A 22,353-nucleotide genomic window follows, 5' to 3' on the forward strand; every position below is an offset into this window, starting at 1 on the left:
ACAGGTGACACTGTAAACCTGGCTGAACATGGCTGCAATACTGCTGGCTCCTGGCTTTGTCTGTGTATGCTACATAAATGCAATGGCATTTACATGTGATTAAAGATAACGTCATTAAAAAGTACAGTAATTTCACGATTATAAGCCGCACCATTTTGACTAAAATTTTGATCCGAACCCAAAGTGCGGCTTATAATCAGGTGCGGCTTATATATGGACAAAGAACAAAAAGTTGCTGTTTTAGTTTGGAGGACAGGTGTCTGCTGAGAAAGGCAGGAACTTCTCTTTGAAATGGAGAATGTAAACCCTCTCTCTCCAAATTATTATAATTTGGAAATCAAGGGGCTTTCAGGCAAAAATATGGAAATTAGGAATAACAGTTCTTTTCTAGGGAAATCAAAATAGAAATACAGTACTACAAAGAAACAAACTCCAAACCCTGACAAAGTCAGAGTACAACCTGACACCCCGTCAGGCAGGGTGTTGGTAGCAGCCCCATTAAATGGTGGCTGCATCCTCCTGCAGTGACAGATGTGATTCAGTTGGAGCAGTGCTCCTGTACAAGGTGCACTTTCCCTCTGGAGGTCCAGTAGTGATGTGGAAAAATCCGGTTTTCCTCTGGAGTCCAGTGGAGAAAGTGGCTACCTTAGTGTCCCAAAACCTCTGTTTTTATCTTGGTAAGAAATGTTGGGCTCTTCCCCCTGGCTGGAGCAACTTCCAATGGGATGCAGTAATTTTATCAGTCACACAGTGGGACTCAATGGGCCATTAGCAGACAATGACTCCCTGGAGGAAGGATGGGGTGTGAAAAGATAAAGAACAATGCCCAACCTGGTTTCAATGGATGGCCCATTAGCAGATTATCTGCCATTGAGATAAGGATCACTCTCCCCACCCTCAACAGATGGTGATAGAATAGATACCTTTTATCACACTCTGTATTGTAACATGCGGCTTATAATCAGGTGCAGCTTATATATGGACAAAAAACCAAAAAGTTGCTGAAACCCAGAAGTGCGGCTTATACTCAGTGCGGCTTATAATCGTGAAATTACTTTACTTTTTCTGCATGCATTTTGGTTTGTGGAGCAGTTATATACACTTGAAATAGCAGTAATAGCTACATCTCTATCTTCCCATGATTTATGCAGCCCTTTTATGGACTGTCCTTCTCACATCTAAAACAAACATAACACTCCCTAGGTTCCAAACAGAAAGCAGCAGCATAGGCAAAATGCATGGCTGTGAGGGGTCATTCCCGAATTGAATTCTTGGCTCTGTAATAGGCTTTCTACATAAAAACTCAGATTAGTTCTGTTTTACAGATTATGAATACCTTCCCACATCACCTCATGGTATGGTAGGGAAAAAGAATAAATATACTTGCTACCATGATGTATCTAGATTCTACTGATAGCTGAATATTATGTAAACAAACAATCAGGAAGAGCTCTTACTTCAACTACGTTATGTCAACTTAAGAAAAGCACTGCTCTGTGCAGTCTGAACAATTGTCCTTATTCAATTCCATTGTCCTCATTCAATACGTGCACATGCACAGCAGTTCCACTGCTAATATTCTCCACACTTCAGAAAATGTCAAGACAAAATTTAACCAAGTAATTTTTGAAGTATTTCCATAAATTTAGACCTGTTTAAAATCTTAGAGAGTACGTAATTCAGTATCTGGCTCTGAAACAGCTCTCCAATCCTGCACAGTCACTGCTCTAATCTTGCACTGTCAGTTTTTAACAGCTTTAGCAACGAGTCATCTGGTATACATTTGCCAAGGCATTTCCATCATTGACACTTCTAGACTGAGGGAACCAGTTGAAAGCAGCAACACTACTCACTCCTACCACTTTCCCTGTTCAAATTTTTTCTTGCTTACTGCAGTGAATAGATGATTGTAGTTGCCCTGTTTCCCTAAAACCAGTATCTGCAAAATAGGTTATGTATGTAAATAACATAAACCTCTCTGTACACTGCATGATCTCCCCTGGCTACTCCTGTATGGCATCAGGGTTCATCTAAAATAGAGCCTGTAATATTTAAAACTGAGTGAATAGCAGATTGGCAACATGCTAATTCAAGTTAATAAATACAGTATAAAATACCAGCTTAGATATTTTACAAGTGCTCTATCATCTCCTAGAATAAACTTTATTGTAGTATTCAGACCAATGTTCCTCTAACTTAAGTATCTGAGGTAGTCAGCATCGTAAAAAATGCAAACCAAAGTCAAACACTAATTTAAGAGATAAAAGGAGAAATTTTAGTTAAAATACTTTACAATAAAATAATTATGATTATAAATCTCTTTAGTTAAATATATACACATTACATGGTATTCTAAAAAGAATGAACTTATTAAAGTTTCAAGCAGATCTAATGCACAAATTCACCACTTTTTCAGCTTAGACTGTAATGTCAGTTTAACATTCATAAATGGCTGTGTCAGACTAATGGCATTGTTTTGTGCAAAACTAAAAAAAAAAATCATGAAAAAAAATCCTTCTGTTCCCACAGTAAATAGATAGAAAAGGTAATTTACACACACACACAGTTACACACACACAAACTTTGATTGCATACAGAGGTTAGAATGACCAGCACTAAAATAACCCCCATCTCTACAAAATAATTAATATCTTGAATTGATGTAGTTTTTGAAAATTACAAATTTTAAGTGCTAGCAAATTGTGCTTTTAGGCAGCCACGTGGCCAATAAGGTAGATGTTGTCATAAAGGTGCCCTACAAAATCTTCACTAATATTCTGTGCAGCTCGTCGCGTATTTCGGATGAATTCCCTCTTTGACATTTTGTTCTTCACATGAGGGCTTGTTAGATCAATCGAAAGTAGAATCAAAGAGTAACACAGTACATACACTGCATCTAGACAAGAGAGAATAAACAAAAAGAGTTTAAAAAAGAAACTGTCATCATTGAAAGTGTTTTTCCCTAAGAACCTTATGGTCTTTATCATCTAGGCTCATAATTTTATATATATGTATATACACATATACAATTATTCAGAAGGGTATCACAGTGAAATAAAATTTAATATAGCAACTTTCAAAGTAATAATGTCAGCACAGTGCCAAATGAGAATTTACAAATCTCTTAATATTTCTACATAATCCAAGAGGGTTTTATACATTTTAATTTAAAAAAATTCTTGAAGTTTGTATAAACTAAAACCAACATCCTGCAAAAGCTTATCTTTTATAAATGTAAGCAGTTCCACTGCTGAAAACTGCCTCCCCCAACCAATTAGAAATGCTTGTTAACTTGAATGTGGCCCAATATTCCCTTTCATTTTTGTGAAACTAACCAAATGTTAAGTGTAAGACTCTGCAAGACAAACTTCTGAAAAGAGAAAAGCTCAAAGTACAGACAAAAATGAACGAAAGATAACCCAACTAATCAGGTAAAAAAGAATCAGTATATTTGGTTTTGGTTTGTTTGGGTTTTTTTCCCAACCCAAGTGGAATGATGACTCTATACTGAATCATTTTGTATTTTCAGAAATACTTGTTTAGTGTTGATTTTAAAGCTATCGGAAACAGTAGCATCATGCAGAAGTATAAAGACTGATCCACTCCTCATTTTTGCTTACCAGGGCTAAGGCCAAGCTCTCTCATCAAATCAGGATTACAAGCACAGAATCTGTGAGAGAACTTTGTTATGAGAGTTTCAAGGTACTCCCCACGCTCCTCAGGAGCGTGAATGTGTCTGAAGAACTCTCTCAGTGCATTTGGCAAGAACTGATTTCTGAAGTTGTGCAGCGTCACAAGGTCATCCAAAACATCTCTCCTGGCAGAACAAAATTCCATATTATTAGAAAAGTTTCTTTTAACCGTTTAAATATGAAAATGTGTATATTTTAAAAATAAAAATTAAAGCTTTAGAATAGTATGAGTTTTTGTTTTTCCTAAAAGGAAAAATTATCACTATCAGCACAAAGATAATATAAACGTATGTTCTTTGCCATACATGAATCAGAACTCAAAGTTTATATGTATATTCAATCAAGGCATAGAGGCTTTGCTTCCTTTAAACTGTAACAAAACCATTTAAAAAGAGAGTAAAATGAGCAGATTCATGCTTGTCCCATATTTTGATGTCTAAGTAGAAGCTGTTACAGGAGTGTCTTGTTAAAACCAGGCTTCAGCTAGGCAAAATTTGCTCATGGAAGTCCATCAGGGTGTGATGGACTCTAGTGCTCTCAAGTGTTTTGCACTGAACACAGACACATATAAAAGATTCAGACCACACCTATATTACCAGATGTGAAAAAGAGGGTTGAAAAAAATTGGAAGCAAATTTGAAGTGAACCTAAGAATATTTTCCTATGTTTAACCTGATTTTTACCTTGCCTGTGAGTTTCAACTTTTAGAAAAGTAGTTTTTATTTTTAGTGTCTGATTATACTGTTTATGAAGTGTAGATAAATGGCAGTAGGAGTCACTAACATTAACTTGCAATCTCATCCATTAAATGGTTTTGTGTTATTATTTTTGAAAAAATTGATAAATCTGAAGTTTTACAGCACAGGACTGCCAGTGGTAATAATACTATAGACTCCTTTTATTCCTTTAGTAGTACAGGCTGAAGAGGATGAGAAGCAGGAGAGGATTCCTGCTAGAAGTGCAGTTGGCTCTCTGTTCTTCCTACTCAGGTGCAGTTACTATTCTCCTTCGTGATACTGCCCCACCCCAACCTGACGGCATGAGAAAGCACTGTGGAGACAGAACAGGACACTACAGCTGGGAGAGTGTTTCCTTCTGCAGCTCCTGATGTCTCCAAGAGGATGCTCCCTTCCATCTCAGGAGGTATGTGCAACTTCCAATCAAGAAATATCAGACAACCAAGTAATGGTTAGATGATTCAATATTAGTTAAAAAGCTATCATCCCTTAGTAAAGTGATAACTACTTTTTCTGAATAACACCCATAAGAGAGGGAAAAAAACCTACCAAGCCAAGAAAAATCAGCAAAATATTTATGTAAGACTTTGTGAGGATGTGAAATTTATTATTTCTAGGTGGTATTTTTGAGGATTCTTATTAAGTGTTACAGTCACATAAATACTTGAATAACTGTTCAGATTAAGCAGAACTATTCATAACCTAGTTGCATTTTCTTGCCTTTTTACATCCTTGAAGTGGCATCTCTACATTCAAAATATTGTTAAATGGGACTATACATTGAAAATTAATAGAAAATGTCAAGAGAAATTTGAATTACCTTTCATCAAGGTAGATTCTCAGCTTCTTCCAATTCAGTGTTCTTGTGCAAAAGATAAACTTAGCTATTTCTTTCGGTGAATCGTCTAGTATGCCTTTGGACATAAAGTAGTTGACTCCCTGAGATAAAATACATGTATGTATAAATACGTTTAATCTTCATAATGTATTTAGGAACAAGTATTGTACTTCACAATGAAGGAATGTAATCCTACAAATTAACTGGTTTGTTTTTGAGAATGATTCCTCCTCCTCTAAATCACATTTCAACATGCAGAATACACTCTAAAATTATAAAACAAATGCAAAGAAACAATTTAGTGTTATGGTTGAGATTTTACATACAGTCATAGTAGAAAACTTGCAATTATGAACCCCATAATGAGCATGGTGGTTCTCTAATAATTTCTTTACAGTGTATGTCAGTATTTTGCTTTTATAGCTTTGTAATAGTATTTAAAATGTTGCAAGGACCATAACTGGTAATTTCATTAACTTCTGCAAATAAGAAAATCTTGGCCATAATGTGTTTAGTCTTCAACATCTGTCATTAAAACAGTAATGCTCTCACATATATACAATGTATCACATTCAAATAGATGCATTAAATGCATTTGTTTAAATGTGTAATAATGCAAATAAACACAAGCACGCTGATTTCAAAGCATAGCTAAGTATCAACAAATATAAATATGCATACACATAAATAAGAACACTATGCCTAACATAAAAATAGTTTAAAAATCAGAATTGCATATAATTTATACTCATATTATGATTTACAGAATTTTACACTTTGACCAAGCACACATTTCTTATAGAATAAACACAACAAATTTAAAGTATTTCAGTGGTATTCTGGATTCTCTCTGGTCATTGAAATATCCCAAAGCATAAAACTATTTTCCTTGCAATCTCAGAAATCAAAACCCAACTAATGGACTTTAAAAATGTACACAATTTTCAACTAAGTTTAGCAAAAATCTAAACCTGAGAATAACTAACCAAATTCTTCTAATTCTTCAATTTGGCAGGGGCTGGGAGCAGTTCTCAGCATTTATTACAAAGTGTTGAAATAGTTAAGTACAATTGATCTTGACTACAGCATAAGGTTGAAATTTAAAATGAGTAGGACAGTGCATTTCTGCACAGAATAATGTACCAAGGCCACAACCTAAACCACCCTTAAAATACTTCTGAAATATATTTTCATAAATCTTCTGATATCAAACTTCACAATATTTTGTAAGTCTGCCCTTTGTGTTTACATTACTGCTACAAAGATGTAGGGGCAACCTGTCATTAAGTATATAAACTAAACTTCCCAGTGCTCTTGAATTTCGTGTGAAAAAGAAATTAAGGACTGAGTGTAGGTTTGGAATATTTTGTGAAGTGGCTTAGTAAAGTGAAGTCTTACTTGCATCAAGCAGGAAAACAGTTAGAATATAAGAACACAAGTTAAAAGCCAAAAACCACGTGTAGTATTAACCAGTTATTTGTACCAGTCCATAGGTTTTGCTTATATATTTATAGAAAATAGCAGTTAATCAAGATACATTTGTTTTGCTAAAATAATGGTTTACAAAAATAAATTAAAATATAAAGTTTTTTTTAGATAGGTAAAACAAAAACATTTAGCAGTGTTACACCCCAATTTTAAGAAAAAACTGTGTTTAGTATGACAATAAAACATGTATTGCTCTATCAGCTTGCATTTCAGTCCAAATTATTTCATATTTAACTTTGTCCATAATACGGATGGACAACATAACACTTAGTGCTTTCTTGAACCAGAGCTAAATAAGAAATTAAAAATGGGAGATAACAACAAGGATTTTGGCAATTTATGTAAGATGAGCAGCAGAATATCTCCTTTACATATATCCTGAATTAATGAGATTTATGTTTGCTTCAATAAGAAGTATTAGCTTAAAGTAATAAAAATTGAAGCCTGGTGAGCAAGTCTTGAGTAGCATTTCTGCTGCAATTAACAAACACTTCTGCAACATATCCAGAAAACACCTAGCAGGACACAGAAGAGGCAGGTGGAAAATAATACCTTCTTTAACACACACAGTGGGTTTGTTTCTCTGTAACAGTAAATGCTGCAGTTTCTTTCTCATGCCCTAGCTCGCAGCTCAGTGGAGGATCTCTATCTGATAGGTTACAAAGTCTTTGCATTATTATTCTCTATCTCTAATTCCTTTTTCCCCTACCACACATAATGCTTGACAATATCTTTCCCTGTCAACTCCTTCACAATTAAACAAGGTATAAATAAAATATACTTCTGCATATGCCATTGTTTTTAGTTGCTTTTTATTTCATCCTAAGCTATCAAAAATACTTTGCAACCATAGAAGCCTGATTTCTCTTTTATGTTCTTAAATTTTGTCTCACAGCAAATGAAATTTATTTACAAGACTTACAGTACATCACTGAATCTGTTTTTCATAACACTGTAAATACTACTTGAAAACCTCTCAGAACCCTTGCTTCAAATAAATCATTTTGGTAGCTAAAATGGCCGCTTGTGGCACATATACTAGCTGAAATAAGGAGCCCTACACACTATGCTAAAACCTATGCTAAGATTATTTATCAGTCCGCTGGTGATTCTCTTAGGAAACATTTGACTGCAATCAGGTAGGCTGTTCTGTGCCATGATCTACAGCTCTGACGAGGCCTTTTTAACACTTGGGAAACATTGCAGAATGAGCACATACAGTAGTTTTTAAATTCTGATTCAGAGCACTATAATGTTCTTAGCATTGGAGAATTAGGAAAGATGCCTTAAAGTGGACAGTGTGCTATCTCTGAATTTTAGACAGCTCTGGATAAAATATTAATGTATGGAAGCGTTGATTTAAATTATGTATGCAAACAACAATTTTAAATACAGACTAATAGTAACAACAAAAGCCATTTGTTGTATTTCAGTATGTTGCTTTTTACAGTTGTTTTTTTTTCCCCCAGCACACAATGCTTGTTTTGCCAGCCTATTCTATTACAGCACTGACACTCCTTGCTTATTTTCTACCTATTTCCAATAGTATTTGGATTTGTTTATATCCATACAGAATCTCTAAAATGGAAAACTTTTCCATGTTGATTCAATTTCTGCACTATCTTCTTTGTTAAGAGTACCTTCAAATCACTTCAGTACAGCAGTCAACGCCAAAACTAGGAATGACCTTTGACACCTCTGTTTAGATATGGATACAAAACAAACCAGATATCGTAAGTTAACGGCACAGAAATTTTAGAATCAATATCTAGTATAGTAGGGTCTCAATTTCTGTTGGTGATTCTAAGTAACACTAACATTATTAGTAAATAATAAGTAGGCATTTATTATTGTTCCTGTTTTTCTTGAGAAGTACACTGTTAAAATATCTAATGGTGCATCTTCTGGAACAATGCAGAGTATCAATGAGATATTCTATAATGCAAATTTTTATGATTGTTTTACTAAGTTATGAATTAAGTAATTTGGTGACAAACGTGCACACAATATGTAACATACATTTCAAGCAGTACTCTTTCACTGTATGTCTTTAAAATACAGTCCCAGTGATACAAACTTATGATGGCAGAAATTTCAAATAGAACCTGGAAATATTTTTCACGTTACACAGAATCCATAATTAATAATTTACAAGATTAAGCCACTCTGATTTTAACATAAAATTATCAAAAAGTTTCAGCTCATTGTTCCTTTCCAACTATTTTGATAAATCACATAAGAATTTCTTTACAACATACTTATACTATTCTTCAAACCAATAAATCAATGCATCTCAAAACTGGCTTGCTTACTAGATCACTATTAAATAGGGTAAGTTTCAAAAGACTTTGCTTAGAAATACAGCACAGTAAACACTCCATCATCTACAGACTATCCATAATTAAAAAGTCAGGTAATGTAGCTTTATGCAAGTGGCTAATAATTTATAACCAGGAAAAGGTCAGAAAAACCTGGCCTCCCTGTCAAAAACCAAGGGCAGCTTGTAGAATGAGACAACGAGAAGAGTGGAAGGACAGGCTTAGTATAAGTACTGTCTTACTGTACTTTATTATTATGCTACATAAAGGAAATCCTGACCTCACCGGAGACAAACAGTTTTGGCACAGTACAGATTCCAGAAGGTCCACAAAAATAAATGCTATTAAATAGATCAGTTATAACCACTAAGCATGAAACAAAAAAACAGATCTTCTTTCCTGACTAAAAGATTATTGTTCCTACCTTCAGTCTCAATTTTAGCTACACAACATTGATCCATGTAATAAACTTGACAAAATATTTTGTAGGGAGTTAGAAACTGGATACAAAATGATGGGAAGTAACTTCTAGTTGCTTACAAATTCTGAGTCATAAGCACACGAGATGAAATGAGCACTGCATGAGAAACATTTTACATACAGTATAGACTCTTTAAAATAAAATACTGCAGAAATCAGATAGGCAGATTAAACAACATTATATTTATATTCAAGTGCTAATACTAACACTAAACCATCCCCTATCTCCAAAGAAACAACAAAAACCAGGTTCCAAAATCTTGGCTACAATGGTGGTGCCATATGAAAAAAAACTAACAAAACCAACCAATCAACAAACAAAAAGAAAAAAAAAAACAAACCCCCAAAAACCCAACCCAAACATGCACTGGAGTTGTTTGGTTTTTTTTTTCAGATTACATTTCATGTGTTTAGGCACATTCTTTCAGCAGAATGTGAGCACCTGCTATGAATTATGCAAGCTCATGCACACAATCAACACGTTAAATTACAGCAGATATCACAAAACCATGCACACAACAATGGCTAACCAGAGAATCCTACCACAAAGTGTGTAGATGCTCTTCCCTACCCCGTGAGCCACCGCTAGCTCTGGAGCTGTTGCTGTGGAGCCTGGTTACCCATTTTCATGACATGGGCGGTGTCCTTTGGAGAATCTTGCTCCTGTGGCTGTAAGTATTCTTATTTTTATAGTAATTTGATCAGGTCTGTTATCAAATGTAAAGCAGAGTTTGGCAGGAAATTCGGAGACACAATTTTTAAAAGTGGAATGTCATATCATATGTTTCAGTCACAGTGTCCTTATAATAATACTAATAATAAAAATAATAATAATAATGATAATAATTCTGCCAATATCACAGTTGTAAACAGTAAAAGCAATAGTATTTGTGAATTCTCCTGAAACTCAGGCCCTGAATGATTCCTACCAGGCTACGGTGCTCCACAGGGAGAGAGGAACAGAGCCCTTAGGAGATACCCTGAGGTTCTCATCTCTCATTGAAGCAGAGTGTTTGTACTTCTATTGTAAAATATAACCACAATGAAGTAAGAGCCACATAATAAAATTAATACCTAATTTAGGTATGCCATAAGTTAGCTCTAATTTGCAGATCTTAATTTCCTTTAAAAAATAATGAATCTTCTATTAATTGCCTTTTCTGAAGGCTCCAAATGTTTTAAACATACTAAGATTACTTTAAATACGGTTGAAATATAATGGCACATTATTAACCGAGATAGTTAAATGAAAAATTATGTAAAAAAAAATTGAAATAGAAAGAAAAATTTGGACAGACAATGCTGCTAGCAATATACTTGATGTATTAATGAAAACATGTAAGTTACCTAAATATTGCATCTCGTTTGGAAACTTTTACATTTATTACTAAATTTGTAAAAATTCTGCAGAAAAACAATACTAATCGCTCAAGTGGCCAGGTGCTGATGTCTCCACGTTGTGTATCAGAGTTCAAGGCAGAGTTCTACCAGAGAAATTACAAAGTACTCTATTTGTGACTGATAAAAGTAATGGTCTTTTAATAAAACAGAATATGAGATAAAACAAGAACTTAAATGAGATCACATTATTCAATGATCCATAGAATTGCTTTATTTATTTTACCCCATGGTCACAAGTTCACACTTTCTATATCATATCAGCTGAGTGAAATTTGCTTCTAGAAGTGTTTCTTTTCATATCTCAGTCCTTTTTCTACTTTGGATTTATTCAATTACCACTTCCATGTGTACGTGTAACTATATGCAGGAAGTTAACAGCATTTTTGTTCAGTACTGTGTACACTCTTTTCCTAGGAAACATGAAGCAGGAGTCTCATTTTATACACAAAAGACTCTGTCACTTGGGCATTAACTGTGTATCTCCCAGGCAAAAGCTGTCTACTCTCAAATTGTTTTCCTTTTTGAAGGGTGACAGACTGAAAGCAGAAACTGACTTTTCCAGTTAGTTACATGAACTTATAAATGGAAACCTTTCAGTTTGACAAGGGATATTTTTTTTTTGAAGCTAAGTTTATGTTGTTCTATATAGAAACATTATGTAAAACAAACACCCACAGAAATTAAATCAATCTGATCTTCAGGATAGTTCAGCAGTTGATCTTTTACATATTTCAAGATTTGCTCCTTGATAGCGGAAATACGTAAAAATCCCCTACAAGAAAATGTGATTGTCATAGAAGCAATCAGACTATATACCTCATCCTGCTTTTCCTCAAGTGGAACCAAACTCATACTCTGTATTTTAACACTTTTATTTATGTAAGCTCATTGTTATGCTCTTAAAATTCACCACTGTCTCTTCAGTTAGGATATCTGCCTTGTTCCTATGTTAATACGTGGTTATGAATTTCTGGCATCCACAGAAGTGTACAAGAGCACTTAACAGGTAAGTAATGTAAATGGTGTACACAGGTACAATATTCAAAAAAAGACCAGAATACAGCTGTAGTTCAGTATTAATCATCTCTACAGTAAAAAAAACCAAAAAAACCTAGTAAAACTTTGTTTTTCATATGGCTACAATTATAAAAAAACCAATCACAATTATTGTTTATTACTGTCAGCAACAGTTCACTTACCTCATCAGGGTTGGCATTAAAGGTGAGACTGCCCTCATCTAGCTGCATATATAATTTTCTAAAAGAAAATCCTAGAGGCGGATTCTTATTGTATATAGAACAGTGACCCCAAGTGGATTTGCACAACCTATGAAAATAGAATTAATCTATTATAAAAATTCCTTTCTGAATTTCATGGCTTTTACACAAGCAAAATGTAATCAACACTGCAAAGCTAAATGCTCAAACCATAGGAAAAGTTAGAAGTAGGTTGCTGTAACAGTTAGTAAGTCTTTTGCCATGATTTTCTACAATCTTCAATTATATGATTAAGAGGTTTTGGTGTATTAAAGTGCAACCTCAAAATAAATCTCAGTAGGTGGCATCATGATAACCACAGAGAAGAGAACTCTGGCATCCCTAGAACCCGAGGAGAACAGTGACAAGTTGTTCTCCTGCAGTACTATGACTGATTAAAACATTTTGTTTATTTTCTTGTGCCCAGTTGTGCAGTGAATTTGATACCATATCTGCACAAAATTATGCCATTAATTCAGTACTTTCCCATCTGTCCTTCTTCTCCCAACTCTTCTTCCTTCTGTTCTAATTGGCCAGTCCTGTTGAAGAGCCCTAATGACTAGATCCAGCCCCATCCTTCTCTACCATCTGTAACTTTTCAGCTTCTTTCCCTTTTATTCCACTCTGACTCGACATCTCAGTTTCATCAGTTTCTGTCCCTCCTCTCAGTTTCTTTGATGATATCATCTGCAAATTCCCTTTCTGCACACTCTAGATTCCTTGTTGACCTGGCTTCAACACACCTGCCCTGTAACTAATTAGGAATAATGTTTAGAATCCAGTAGGTAGTCACTGGAGGCATGGCAAAGATTTTTATTTCAGTTCTGGAAACTGGGTCTTATTTGGACTAAGTCTGGAACTGCAACCACAGTACTTGCCAAAGCTTAAACACACCCTTATACATGTGGAATAGTAAAGATTTTTACAGAGATTACGAAAATTGAGATTTTTATTTATTGCTAAATCAGGACACATTTTCATTACCAAAAGAAATGTGGTATGAATGTGAGTATTATTTGGAAAGATTTCATGAAAAATGATTGAACTGTTTCCCAGAATGTACTTCAAGGAAAATATGTATTTCCACACCACATGTTAAGAATATATACTGCATGCAATTAAGAAGCTCTAGAATCTTCAAGTTTTGGTCTAGGGAATTTAATTGTATTTAGGGTGGGTTTGATACCAAGAACTGAGCACAGTACAATGCATATTGACAAACTTAGAAGCATAATGGTATCCCTCACTAGAATTCTTATTTCCTGTCAATGTAACAGTCCCCAACTAGGGACAATTGTGACTAAGAAGTTATCCTGCATTATCTTTTTGCCAGGTTCAAAAGCATGATAGGGAAGCTGCTTAATTCAAAGGCAGCAGTACAAAGAAACAGATGAGGGGAGGATGAGATGTAGAGCATAATGAAAGGAAAATAAACAACCTGAACAACAACTCAACTGCTACAGTAGTAGTAGTGTCTGTTAAGGGAGAAGAAAATGTTGTGAAAGAAGTTACAAGTTCTGCTGAACATCTACTCTAAAGATAAGTAGGAATTAATGAGTTTTTCCTAGTGCTGTAAAACATAAAATACCAAAGAATATGTTAGCTACATTTTGATATTACACTATTTTATCTGAAAGAATATTCCTTTATTTATTTCTCAGACATACAAATTCTGCATATGTTATACATAAATGTATTTCAAGTGTTAGGCTGAAGAAATTGCACTTGAGAAAAAACAACCTTTTCTTTCCTCCCTCCACGACCATCTTCCAATGAAGATACACCTAAGCTGCTACAAGTGCAGTAGATAAGTTCTCACTCCTCTTCATTCTGGAGTTTGGCTGAATAAGTTTGCTTGCTTAAGCTAGACAACTGTTTGAAGTTCAGAGGAGTAATGAAACAAACATCCGAGATGCAGGTGAAAAGTGAAGATAAGTCCCTGTTTTTACTCCATGCTATCTAAAACACTAGGTGTATACTTGTGCCAAGCACACTTGTGTATGTAGGAATCTCCAGTAATACCCCATACTAATTAGAAATCCAGAACAACGCATTTTTAAACTACATATGTTTCCTTTATATCAATCTCATCTAACTTAGGAAACCTTGGCTAGGGTTAGAAAGAAAAAAAGCACTTGCTGAGACAAATTCAAAATCTAATACTTTTTACTATGTCCAGGTACTATGTCTTTTCTTTTTTTTTTTTGCGCTTACCCTTGCCAGAGGAGCTCATCATTAGCAAGATCCTGCCAGACACATGAAGCTAGACAGAGATCAGTTGCATTCAGGTACGACAAAATGGTAAAACTAAGCTCTGGTGGCAACATTTCCAGGTTAATGAATCCTTCTTGCTCTTTAGATTTTTTTGTCTTCAGCAGGTGGTAAATGTCAATGCCTCCTTGGGCTTGCTTGCGATGGCTCGTATTGGAAACATTGTTAGCAGGTATCCTCCTACCATGCTCTCTGGTAAGATAGCCTTGTCCACTGTATCCTTGCTGTTGCAATTGCTGGTTTCTAGCAATTCTCCAGAGTCCCTGACCCATCTGCGAGCCTGCTGGACATAAAACCCAAATTAGACATTGACAGCTATTTATAAACATTTGTAAGACAGACTCAGAACTTAAGTAAAATTTTAGTATCAATCTGAATAGGTAGAAAGTGAGTTCTCTCAAAGTTACGTAGAACAGTCTTCATATGAGGCAACTGAAATCAAAAACCATTACAAAAATCTAGAATATTTTTTTCAAAAGTTTCCATGCTTGAAGAGCGACAAAATTAACAATAAGCTTCTTCAAAGAGTACCAAATATTATCTATATCCCAAGTTAAGACACCTTAGGCTTCAGAACATTTGGAATCTTCAGACTCCCTTCAAAATTTAATTTAAAAACCTTATTTACAGTCAATGAAGTACTATAAAACATAGGGAGAAACAAAAATGCATTAGGCAGCACAGTGACTGACACTGAAACATAGTTTAATGGCTTCAGTGATAACGCAGTAAGAATTTTGAGTGCTCAGAAACAAGAGAATAAGTATCTTTTCAACCTTTCTTACCAAGAAGCATAACATAAAGCCTTGATAATAAGAGGATATATAGAGGATATCACTGCAGAAATAGTATAAAAAGCCCTTTGGTAATGCAAAAGAAAAAAAATTAAAATATATTTGCTATTGTTAAGGATCAACTGAAGAAATTTCACCCAAGAAACAAAATGAGACAGAATTTAACCAGTCTAGAACCAGCTGCTGAAAATCCACAAGCTCTGCTATTTTAGATTCAGCAGCTTATACGCCATTTGTTAGAACACACACAATTTTCCCAATCACGTAATTACTTTCAGCTTTGTAGTAATCCAGGATGAATGCTTGCAGAGCCTATCATAATAAAAGATGAGCAAATCCACTGTCATAAAGCCTTTTAAGTAATGGCGTCAAAATCTGTATTTTAAAATTATTTTGTACATATACTTTCAATCTTCAGATTCAGCATGCCACTCAAATGCATGTTTTCAAACTTCCGATAAAGTAATTTTATCTAGTAATTGAAACCGCTTGACAGCTTAGCTGTAGTAACTACCACAGTAAAAATAACATCAAGCTTGTTTATAAAACGCTGATCTTTGCTAGCTCTGCCTGCTATCTATCAAAGTCTAATTTAAATTCTAATCGTGTCTTCTTCTTGTTACTTGGCTACTGCATAATAAATTCTTTTGCAGTGTTGACAAGCGTGATTGGATGCCAAAAGTAATCTAGATTAATGCAGTATTAGTACTGGGTTCGACTTCATTAAATAAAAACCAACATGCACTCTAGATATAAACATTCTCCACTTAATGGTAAATGAGCCCTACAGGTGCTGCTTTGCAGCCACGATTATCCCAACAGGAAAACGTTCTTTCCTTCGATGCAAGCCTGTTGACGCCGAAGCTTCGTTCATAGCAGCTGCATTGCAACCGAGGCCTGCTGGTCCCCCCCGTAAGGGGAAAGCCTCCAATCTGAGTCCGGGCAAGCGGGTGGAGGCACAGTGCGTCCCGCAGGCCCAGAGCCGCCCCAGGGAGCCGAAGGTCAGGGCTGCCTAAGGCCGTCCCGCGTCCCGAGAAGCTCGGCAGCCGTGCCGTCCCCCGAGCCGCTCCTCCCCGCGCAGAGCGGCACCGGGACCCGGCTCGGCGCGGCCGCCCCGCTCCGCGGCCCGGTGGGTGCCGCCCCCAGGCCGTATTGGCCCGCTCCCGGAGCCCCGGCTGCCGATTGGCCATGCCGCCCATCCGTCCACAGCACCGCGGGCCCTACCTGTGCCAGCTTCGCTCCAACCGCCGCCGCGACGAGCCCGCCCCGCCTCCGTGCGAGGGCCGCGCCGGGCGGGAGAGGCTGCGCGGGCCTGGCGGCGGGGACGGGCGGATAGGCCCAGGGAAGGAGCCTCGGCAGGGAGGCCGAGCCCGCCGCCGCCCCGACTCCTGCCCGCGCAGCTCTGACGTCCGCTGTTGTTGCTGGAAGTGACGTCCGCGGGCGGGGCGCGCGGGAAGCGGAAGAGCCTGTCGGGTCCGGCGGCGGCAGATTCGGTCTGTGCCCGCCGCGTTCGGAGCGGCCGCGGGGCCCGGCCGCGCTCCCGAGGGAAAGGCGGCGCTCCCGCCGCGCGGGTGAGCGTCAGCGTCGCTCTGGGCGCGGGGTTTGTCCCCGCCGTGCGGGCCGGCTCCCGGCCCGGGGCTCTCCCTCTCCTCGGGGACGGCGAGCCCTGGGGAGGGCACGGTCTCCGGCTGTGGTGGGGGCGAGGAAAGGCGTGTGGGAAGCCGGCCCTGATCCCACTCTTGCGACTTGGCCGCTGCGCGCTGGTTCCGGGACGACAGCCCGCCTTGCGTGTCTTGGCTGGGGCACGCTTTTTTTCCGCTGGTGCCCAGGGCAACCAGGCCAGGACACCCAGTCCCTTGTGCAGGTGGCCTCTGCGCGAAGGGTGGCGCAGCTGGCACGCCCGCCACGTCCCGAACTTGTCGGTTTTGCATCTCTGCGTAATGGTGCGATCTCCCGCAGCTCCCCGCCCTATGCAGCAGGAGAATGTAGATTCAGAAGAAATCAAAAGTCTGGTTGCTGGGCATTTCAAAGGCATCCTTTACAGTGCTAACATACCTGGTAACTTGCAGGGGGTAGTTTTGTAGGGTTTTTTGTTTTTGTTTTATTGGGGATTTTTTGTTGTTTAGTTTTTTACATTGATCCTTCGAATATCACATGTAGTATTGGGAGTTGTTCTTTGAACCGCTTGCTCAAAGTTCTATATTATCGTATCTTGAAACTTTGGTATACACTCTAAGTTCTGTTATGAATTTCTACAGACAAAAGCTATGTACTTCATTTTACTGGGTTCACCTTCCCAAGATTTGCTACCAGCTTGACTGTTACTTTTATGATCTCTGAAGCTATCTTGTAGTGATAGTAGTTACCAGTTTCTACATCCAGAGGTCTGGTGTAAAAAGAAGGAATGTTAATACTTTTGGGAAACAGCCTGTATGATTAGACAAAACCCTGAGAGTGTCTTCTCTGAATATTTGCACTGCAAAATAGAGCTTCAGTTTTATGTCAGATTCTTTGAGATTTGTCTTAATATGTAGTTAAATTCCCAAAATCAGAGAATGGATCGCATTGTAACATAATGCAGGAAAAATAGCTGCCTCAATTGCCAAATAATTCGTTAAATTCTTCCAAACTTTTAACAGTAAGTATTGTGTACTTCTGTTTAGTGCAACTGATAACCCAGAACCTAATGATTAAATTAAACGAACCTGATGATTAAGTAGGAAGAAAATTATTTCAACAAGGGCACGGGAGGAGCTTAATCTTCAGGACTGCCGATTAAACACCATAGAAGCATAAGAAGAAAAACACCCACAACAAACCCAACCCACTGTAAATGCAAGCTGTAACTGCTTCTTGAGACCATCGCGTCATTTGTAGGCTGTGTGACTGTGCCTCTTCACTACTTGGATTAGTAGACTTCAAAATGCTTGTTTTGTAGCAAGAAGAGAAATTTAGTGAAGATCGTGGCAGGTAATTATTTTGTAGGTTCTAGCTGAAAATTGAATTTAAGTGATTATTGCATTTTGTAATTTTTGTGTACATAATTTTTTGAACAGACATACTTTTTAAACATTTATTTCATAATCTGAAAGAAGAATAGCATTTGGAATAATGGCAACAGGAGACCTTAATGGAAGTTTAAGAAAAATAGAACAAGGACTTCGCTTGTTAAATTATCCAAGAGATGTGGATTATACAGTGTAAGTGGCAGTGTGAAAACTTATGCTAATACCTGATGACAGCAAGATGTGTAAACAAGATATGTATTAGTATTAGCATTGCACCCTGTGATAGTAAGCAGAACATAACTGTGGGAAGTTGGAGTGTGGTCTGTGCAAACTGGAATATAAAAGTATGCGGTTTTGCTCTTCTGAGCAATCCTTGGAACAATCCTGAACTGTGTTACTGTCTTGCTCCTCTTCTGCTGTTCTTGTCTTTGTTTTGGTTATTCTCACCTTTCTGGTTCCTTTGGAAATGCTTGCAAAACTTCCTTCAGGACATTTTGTCCCATAAAGATGAGAAATAAAAAAAGAAGATCTGAATGTTGAGCTGGAAATACTAGTGGGTTTTAGACATGACAATGTTTAAATTATATGAAGATGACAAAAATGGGGTTTTCTTGAGCATTTTACAATAACAGCAAAGATGGCTGAATGAGAGATTCCTGGACAAAAAAAACCCAAACCTCAAAATGAGAGATATGTATATAACATGCTGGCTATATTTATTCCTTTCAAGTTAAATGTTTGAGTACATATACTGAAAGGCTTTTGTTTAACTTCTGCTGTGTAAAATACTTTTGTTTCTTAATAGGTTAGTAAAGGGTGATCCAGCTGCATTTTTGCCTATCATCAGCTATTGTTTTACATCTTTTTCAACTTGCATAGCAGAGCTTTTGGTAAAGCGTGGTGTGGAACTAACAGCCAAGAGCGACTTGCGTTTTATTGAAGCTGTTTATAAGGTATCAATTCATGTTCTTTGCAGAAGAAACATGGGTTTGAGTACAACTTCACAAAAATTAAACATTTACTGTGATCTTTACTAGAAAGTGAAAGTTTTTGGCAATGAATATGAATTTTAGTTCTGTTAGGATTTAAGATAGTAAGGGTAGTAAGTCACTGTGTGCAAGTTTTTAGATTTTAATGAAAATAAGGATGGGTGGTGGTAGCCAAATCTCAATTTTGAGACCTTGGCAGAAACAGTCATATTGTTAGATATTAGTTTGGAAGTATACAGAAATATTTATTGAACAATAAGATTTATAGAAGTGACCTTGGCAAAAGTCTTAACCACTAAAAAAATCATAAACTCAAAAAATTTTAATGTAAGCACAGTTGAAAAATAGAGCTATTTTGAAACACTATGCCATTTTAGTATATAAAATTGAATACTTAACCTTTTATAAATTGGAATCAAATTCTTAAGTGATTGAAACTAACTTTGAGCTATCCTTAAAATGTACAAAAGCACGTTTTTATGAAAAGTGGGTTGCTGAATTAAGAAATAGTGGCTTATTCAAACTAGTTTTCCATCTGAGAGACTGCTTCACAGTGTTCTGTGGGAGCTTTATGTGGCCCTCTGATGCAGTTGTCTGAGATTAATACAGCTTTTTATTGTGTATTCACTTTAAAAACTCTTAGTTTGTTTTTTAGTATTAATTTCTATAGTCTTTTATTTCTTGAATCTTAAGACTATCAGTTGAAGTTTACAGGAGTGGTGTGAATGAAAGAGGGGATCTGTTTAAGGCCTTCCTTTCTGGAAGAGGAGATATGTTTAAAGCCTAGTTAAAAGAAACAACTATATATATTTTTATATTTATATATAAAAATAATCAAATGAGAAAAAACCTAACTGCTGAAGTGCAGAATGAAAGAAAAGATTGTAGTAGAATAAGAATATGGGGATGCCATTTCTACAGTAAATTGTGAGGTGATTTTGAAAGTGAAGTAAACTCTTATTTTGTTGCAGTTTCTTCGAGATCAATTTCAGTATAAACCAATTTTAACAAAAGAGCAGTTTCTTCAGTTTGGCTTTGCAGAAAGAAAAATGCAAATTGTTTGTGACATTATCAACTGTGTGGTGAAGAAACATAAGGAGTTGAGTAACTCTAGTAAGGTACTGATCAAACAATTACCTTTATCATAAGTTCCTTTTGACGTGTTTGATGCTGCAGATAAACTGCTCTTCAGCTTCTATTTGAAGATAAGCAGCATTGCTTATGGACCAAATAATGGAAAGTTAGTATGAAGTTCCATTGTAGGATGCTTGAAAGCTTTCATTCAAGACATGAAGCTGCCAATACTTTGTAGTATTAAAAAAAATTAGAATGAAAATAAATCTAATTGTTGTCTTTAAAGTAAGTGATGCATTTTTGTACGCTTCTTGATACAGTCAACATGTGAATCAATAAACTTTTCAGATAAATTTAAAGGCAAAGCAAAATCATCTCATATGTTGGATTTCTGTAGTAATTTAAACATGACACTTGTGTTTGTTTCTCAAATTGGATTATACTTGTACTGACATTATTTATCAGTTGAGTATCAGTCTCTGCTTTAATGAAAGGAATTTCTAGTCTTTATATTTTACAGGACTTTGATTCCTTTGAGTTTTTAACAAGTCTTCAGGACTTCTTTCTACATAATTTGTCAGTTTTGAAGACTTAATTGCATTTTTTTGTATTTGTTTTATTTTCAGCTCTGGTCCAAGTTATATGTTCTATTTATAACCGTCTATTGATGCAATCTAGCATAGGCATTAGTGAGTGTGAAAGTATGACATTCACTTCTGGATCTTTGTTCTCTATAATTTTGGGTCATGTTTACAGTAATTTCACGACTATAAGGCACGCTGGATTATAAGGTGCACCTCTGGGAGTTGGCAAATTTTGCAACTTTGTACATCATATAAGGCTCACTGGCTATAAGGCGCACTTTTTTTTTTTTTGCTGTGAAGATCCGTGCCGCACGCAACAAAGTAATGAATTAGTAACGCCTCCCTGCCCACGTGGCTCCCGGTGCTCGGGGCTGCCCGCTTCCTCCCTCCCTGCGCGCCTCCTGCCAGTTGTGGCTGCCTGCTCCCGCCCCCCCGCTCACTACTCAGTGCTCCCACGGTGCCGCTTCCCCCTCACGGCTCTCACTTCTGGGTTGGCAAATTTCGCAACTTTGTCCATTATATAAGGCGCACCGGACTATAAGGGGCAATTCCGGGTTTGGGCCAAAATTTTAGTCAAAAGGGTGCACCTTGTAGTGAAATTACTGTAATTTTTTTTAGACTTTGTACTTCAGAAGTTTAAATGTGTTTGTGTGTGTGCACCATAAAATATTCCTGACTATCAGTGATGGTGTTAGAACATGGGATGTAGAATCCTGAAAATCTTCCTGTATTGTTTTCTTCTGTTCACTTTGGAGGTTAAATCCCAAATGAGGAAAAAAATCAGACCTGTTAAATTTGAAGTATGGTCAAATTGTGGTAAAGGTCTTGCTGATCCAAGTGGCAGTGCTCTGAATTCCAAACAGGTATGAAAATGATTTTTATGTTCTGTGTCTAAGGGTTAATCTCATTTGTAGCAAGTCAGGCTCTGAAATTGCTGGAATTTTTGCATTCATTTGGTTTTTAATACTTAATCAAACCAGTTTTGAGGTGGACTGGTATTTGTTTGGTTGTTTTTCCCCAAAGTTGAAATAATAGCTGAAATAAAGAGGGTGTTGCCTCTCTTTTACTAAGTAGTTGATCTCAAAGTCTTGGTGGTAATGACCTAGTGCTGTTGTTTGTGCTATATTTGGATTATATCAAGTGTAAGGGAGAGCAATGGAAAAAGATACAATGGGACGAAGAAGCTGTATTGTGTGAAGTGTGCTTGGGCTAACATGTGTTTTTAACACAGCTTTCAAAACACTGCTCTGAATCTGTTCAGTGAGTTTTCAGAATGTACCAATCCTCTTGGCTTTGGTTTTACAAAGGTAAAATGATTGTGCATTGAGTAAAATGATTATACATTATGCCATGCGAAGAGGGCAACTTTCCTACTATTTTCTGCTAAAAGGATGCAGAATAAAATTGTAGAAAACTTTTAGGA

General features: G+C 36.8%; 2 protein-coding genes across 11 annotated transcripts in view; one reads left to right on the forward strand and one right to left on the reverse strand.

Moving 5' to 3' along the window:
• Positions 1-2,252: 2,252 nt before the first annotated feature.
• On the reverse strand, positions 2,253-16,845 carry FBXO8 (F-box protein 8). Of its 4 annotated transcripts, none has more exons than XM_033061391.1 (6): positions 16,500-16,845; positions 14,425-14,764; positions 12,154-12,280; positions 5,250-5,368; positions 3,621-3,817; positions 2,253-2,896 (listed from the first exon to the last, which is right to left on the reverse strand). In XM_033061391.1, the coding sequence occupies exons 2-6, from the start codon at positions 14,751-14,753 to the stop codon at positions 2,709-2,711; spliced, it is 960 nt and encodes a 319-aa protein (XP_032917282.1). In that variant the 5' UTR covers positions 14,754-14,764; positions 16,500-16,845; the 3' UTR covers positions 2,253-2,708. The 4 variants fall into 4 exon arrangements, with proteins under 4 accessions (XP_032917282.1, XP_032917280.1, XP_032917279.1 ...); XM_033061389.1 differs by having other exon boundaries at positions 14,425-14,761; positions 16,500-16,673; XM_033061388.2 differs by lacking the exon at positions 16,500-16,845 and adding an exon at positions 16,064-16,359 and having other exon boundaries at positions 14,425-14,761.
• Positions 16,758-22,353, forward strand: part of CEP44 (centrosomal protein 44) — a 38,076-nt gene continuing 32,480 nt past the window's right edge. For 2 of the 7 annotated variants that reach the window (XM_033061386.2, XM_033061387.1), the window contains exons 1-5: positions 16,859-18,245; positions 18,332-18,475; positions 19,089-19,236; positions 20,244-20,390; positions 21,686-21,793. In XM_033061386.2, the coding sequence (XP_032917277.1) occupies positions 18,387-18,475; positions 19,089-19,236; positions 20,244-20,390; positions 21,686-21,793 (492 nt within the window). In that variant the 5' untranslated portion in view covers positions 16,859-18,245; positions 18,332-18,386. The other 5 variants (XM_033061382.1, XM_033061383.2, XM_033061384.1 and 2 more) reach the window with 5 other exon arrangements.

This window comes from Catharus ustulatus, chromosome 5 (assembly GCF_009819885.2).
Source record: "Catharus ustulatus isolate bCatUst1 chromosome 5, bCatUst1.pri.v2, whole genome shotgun sequence".
Taxonomy (NCBI): domain Eukaryota; kingdom Metazoa; phylum Chordata; class Aves; order Passeriformes; family Turdidae; genus Catharus; species Catharus ustulatus.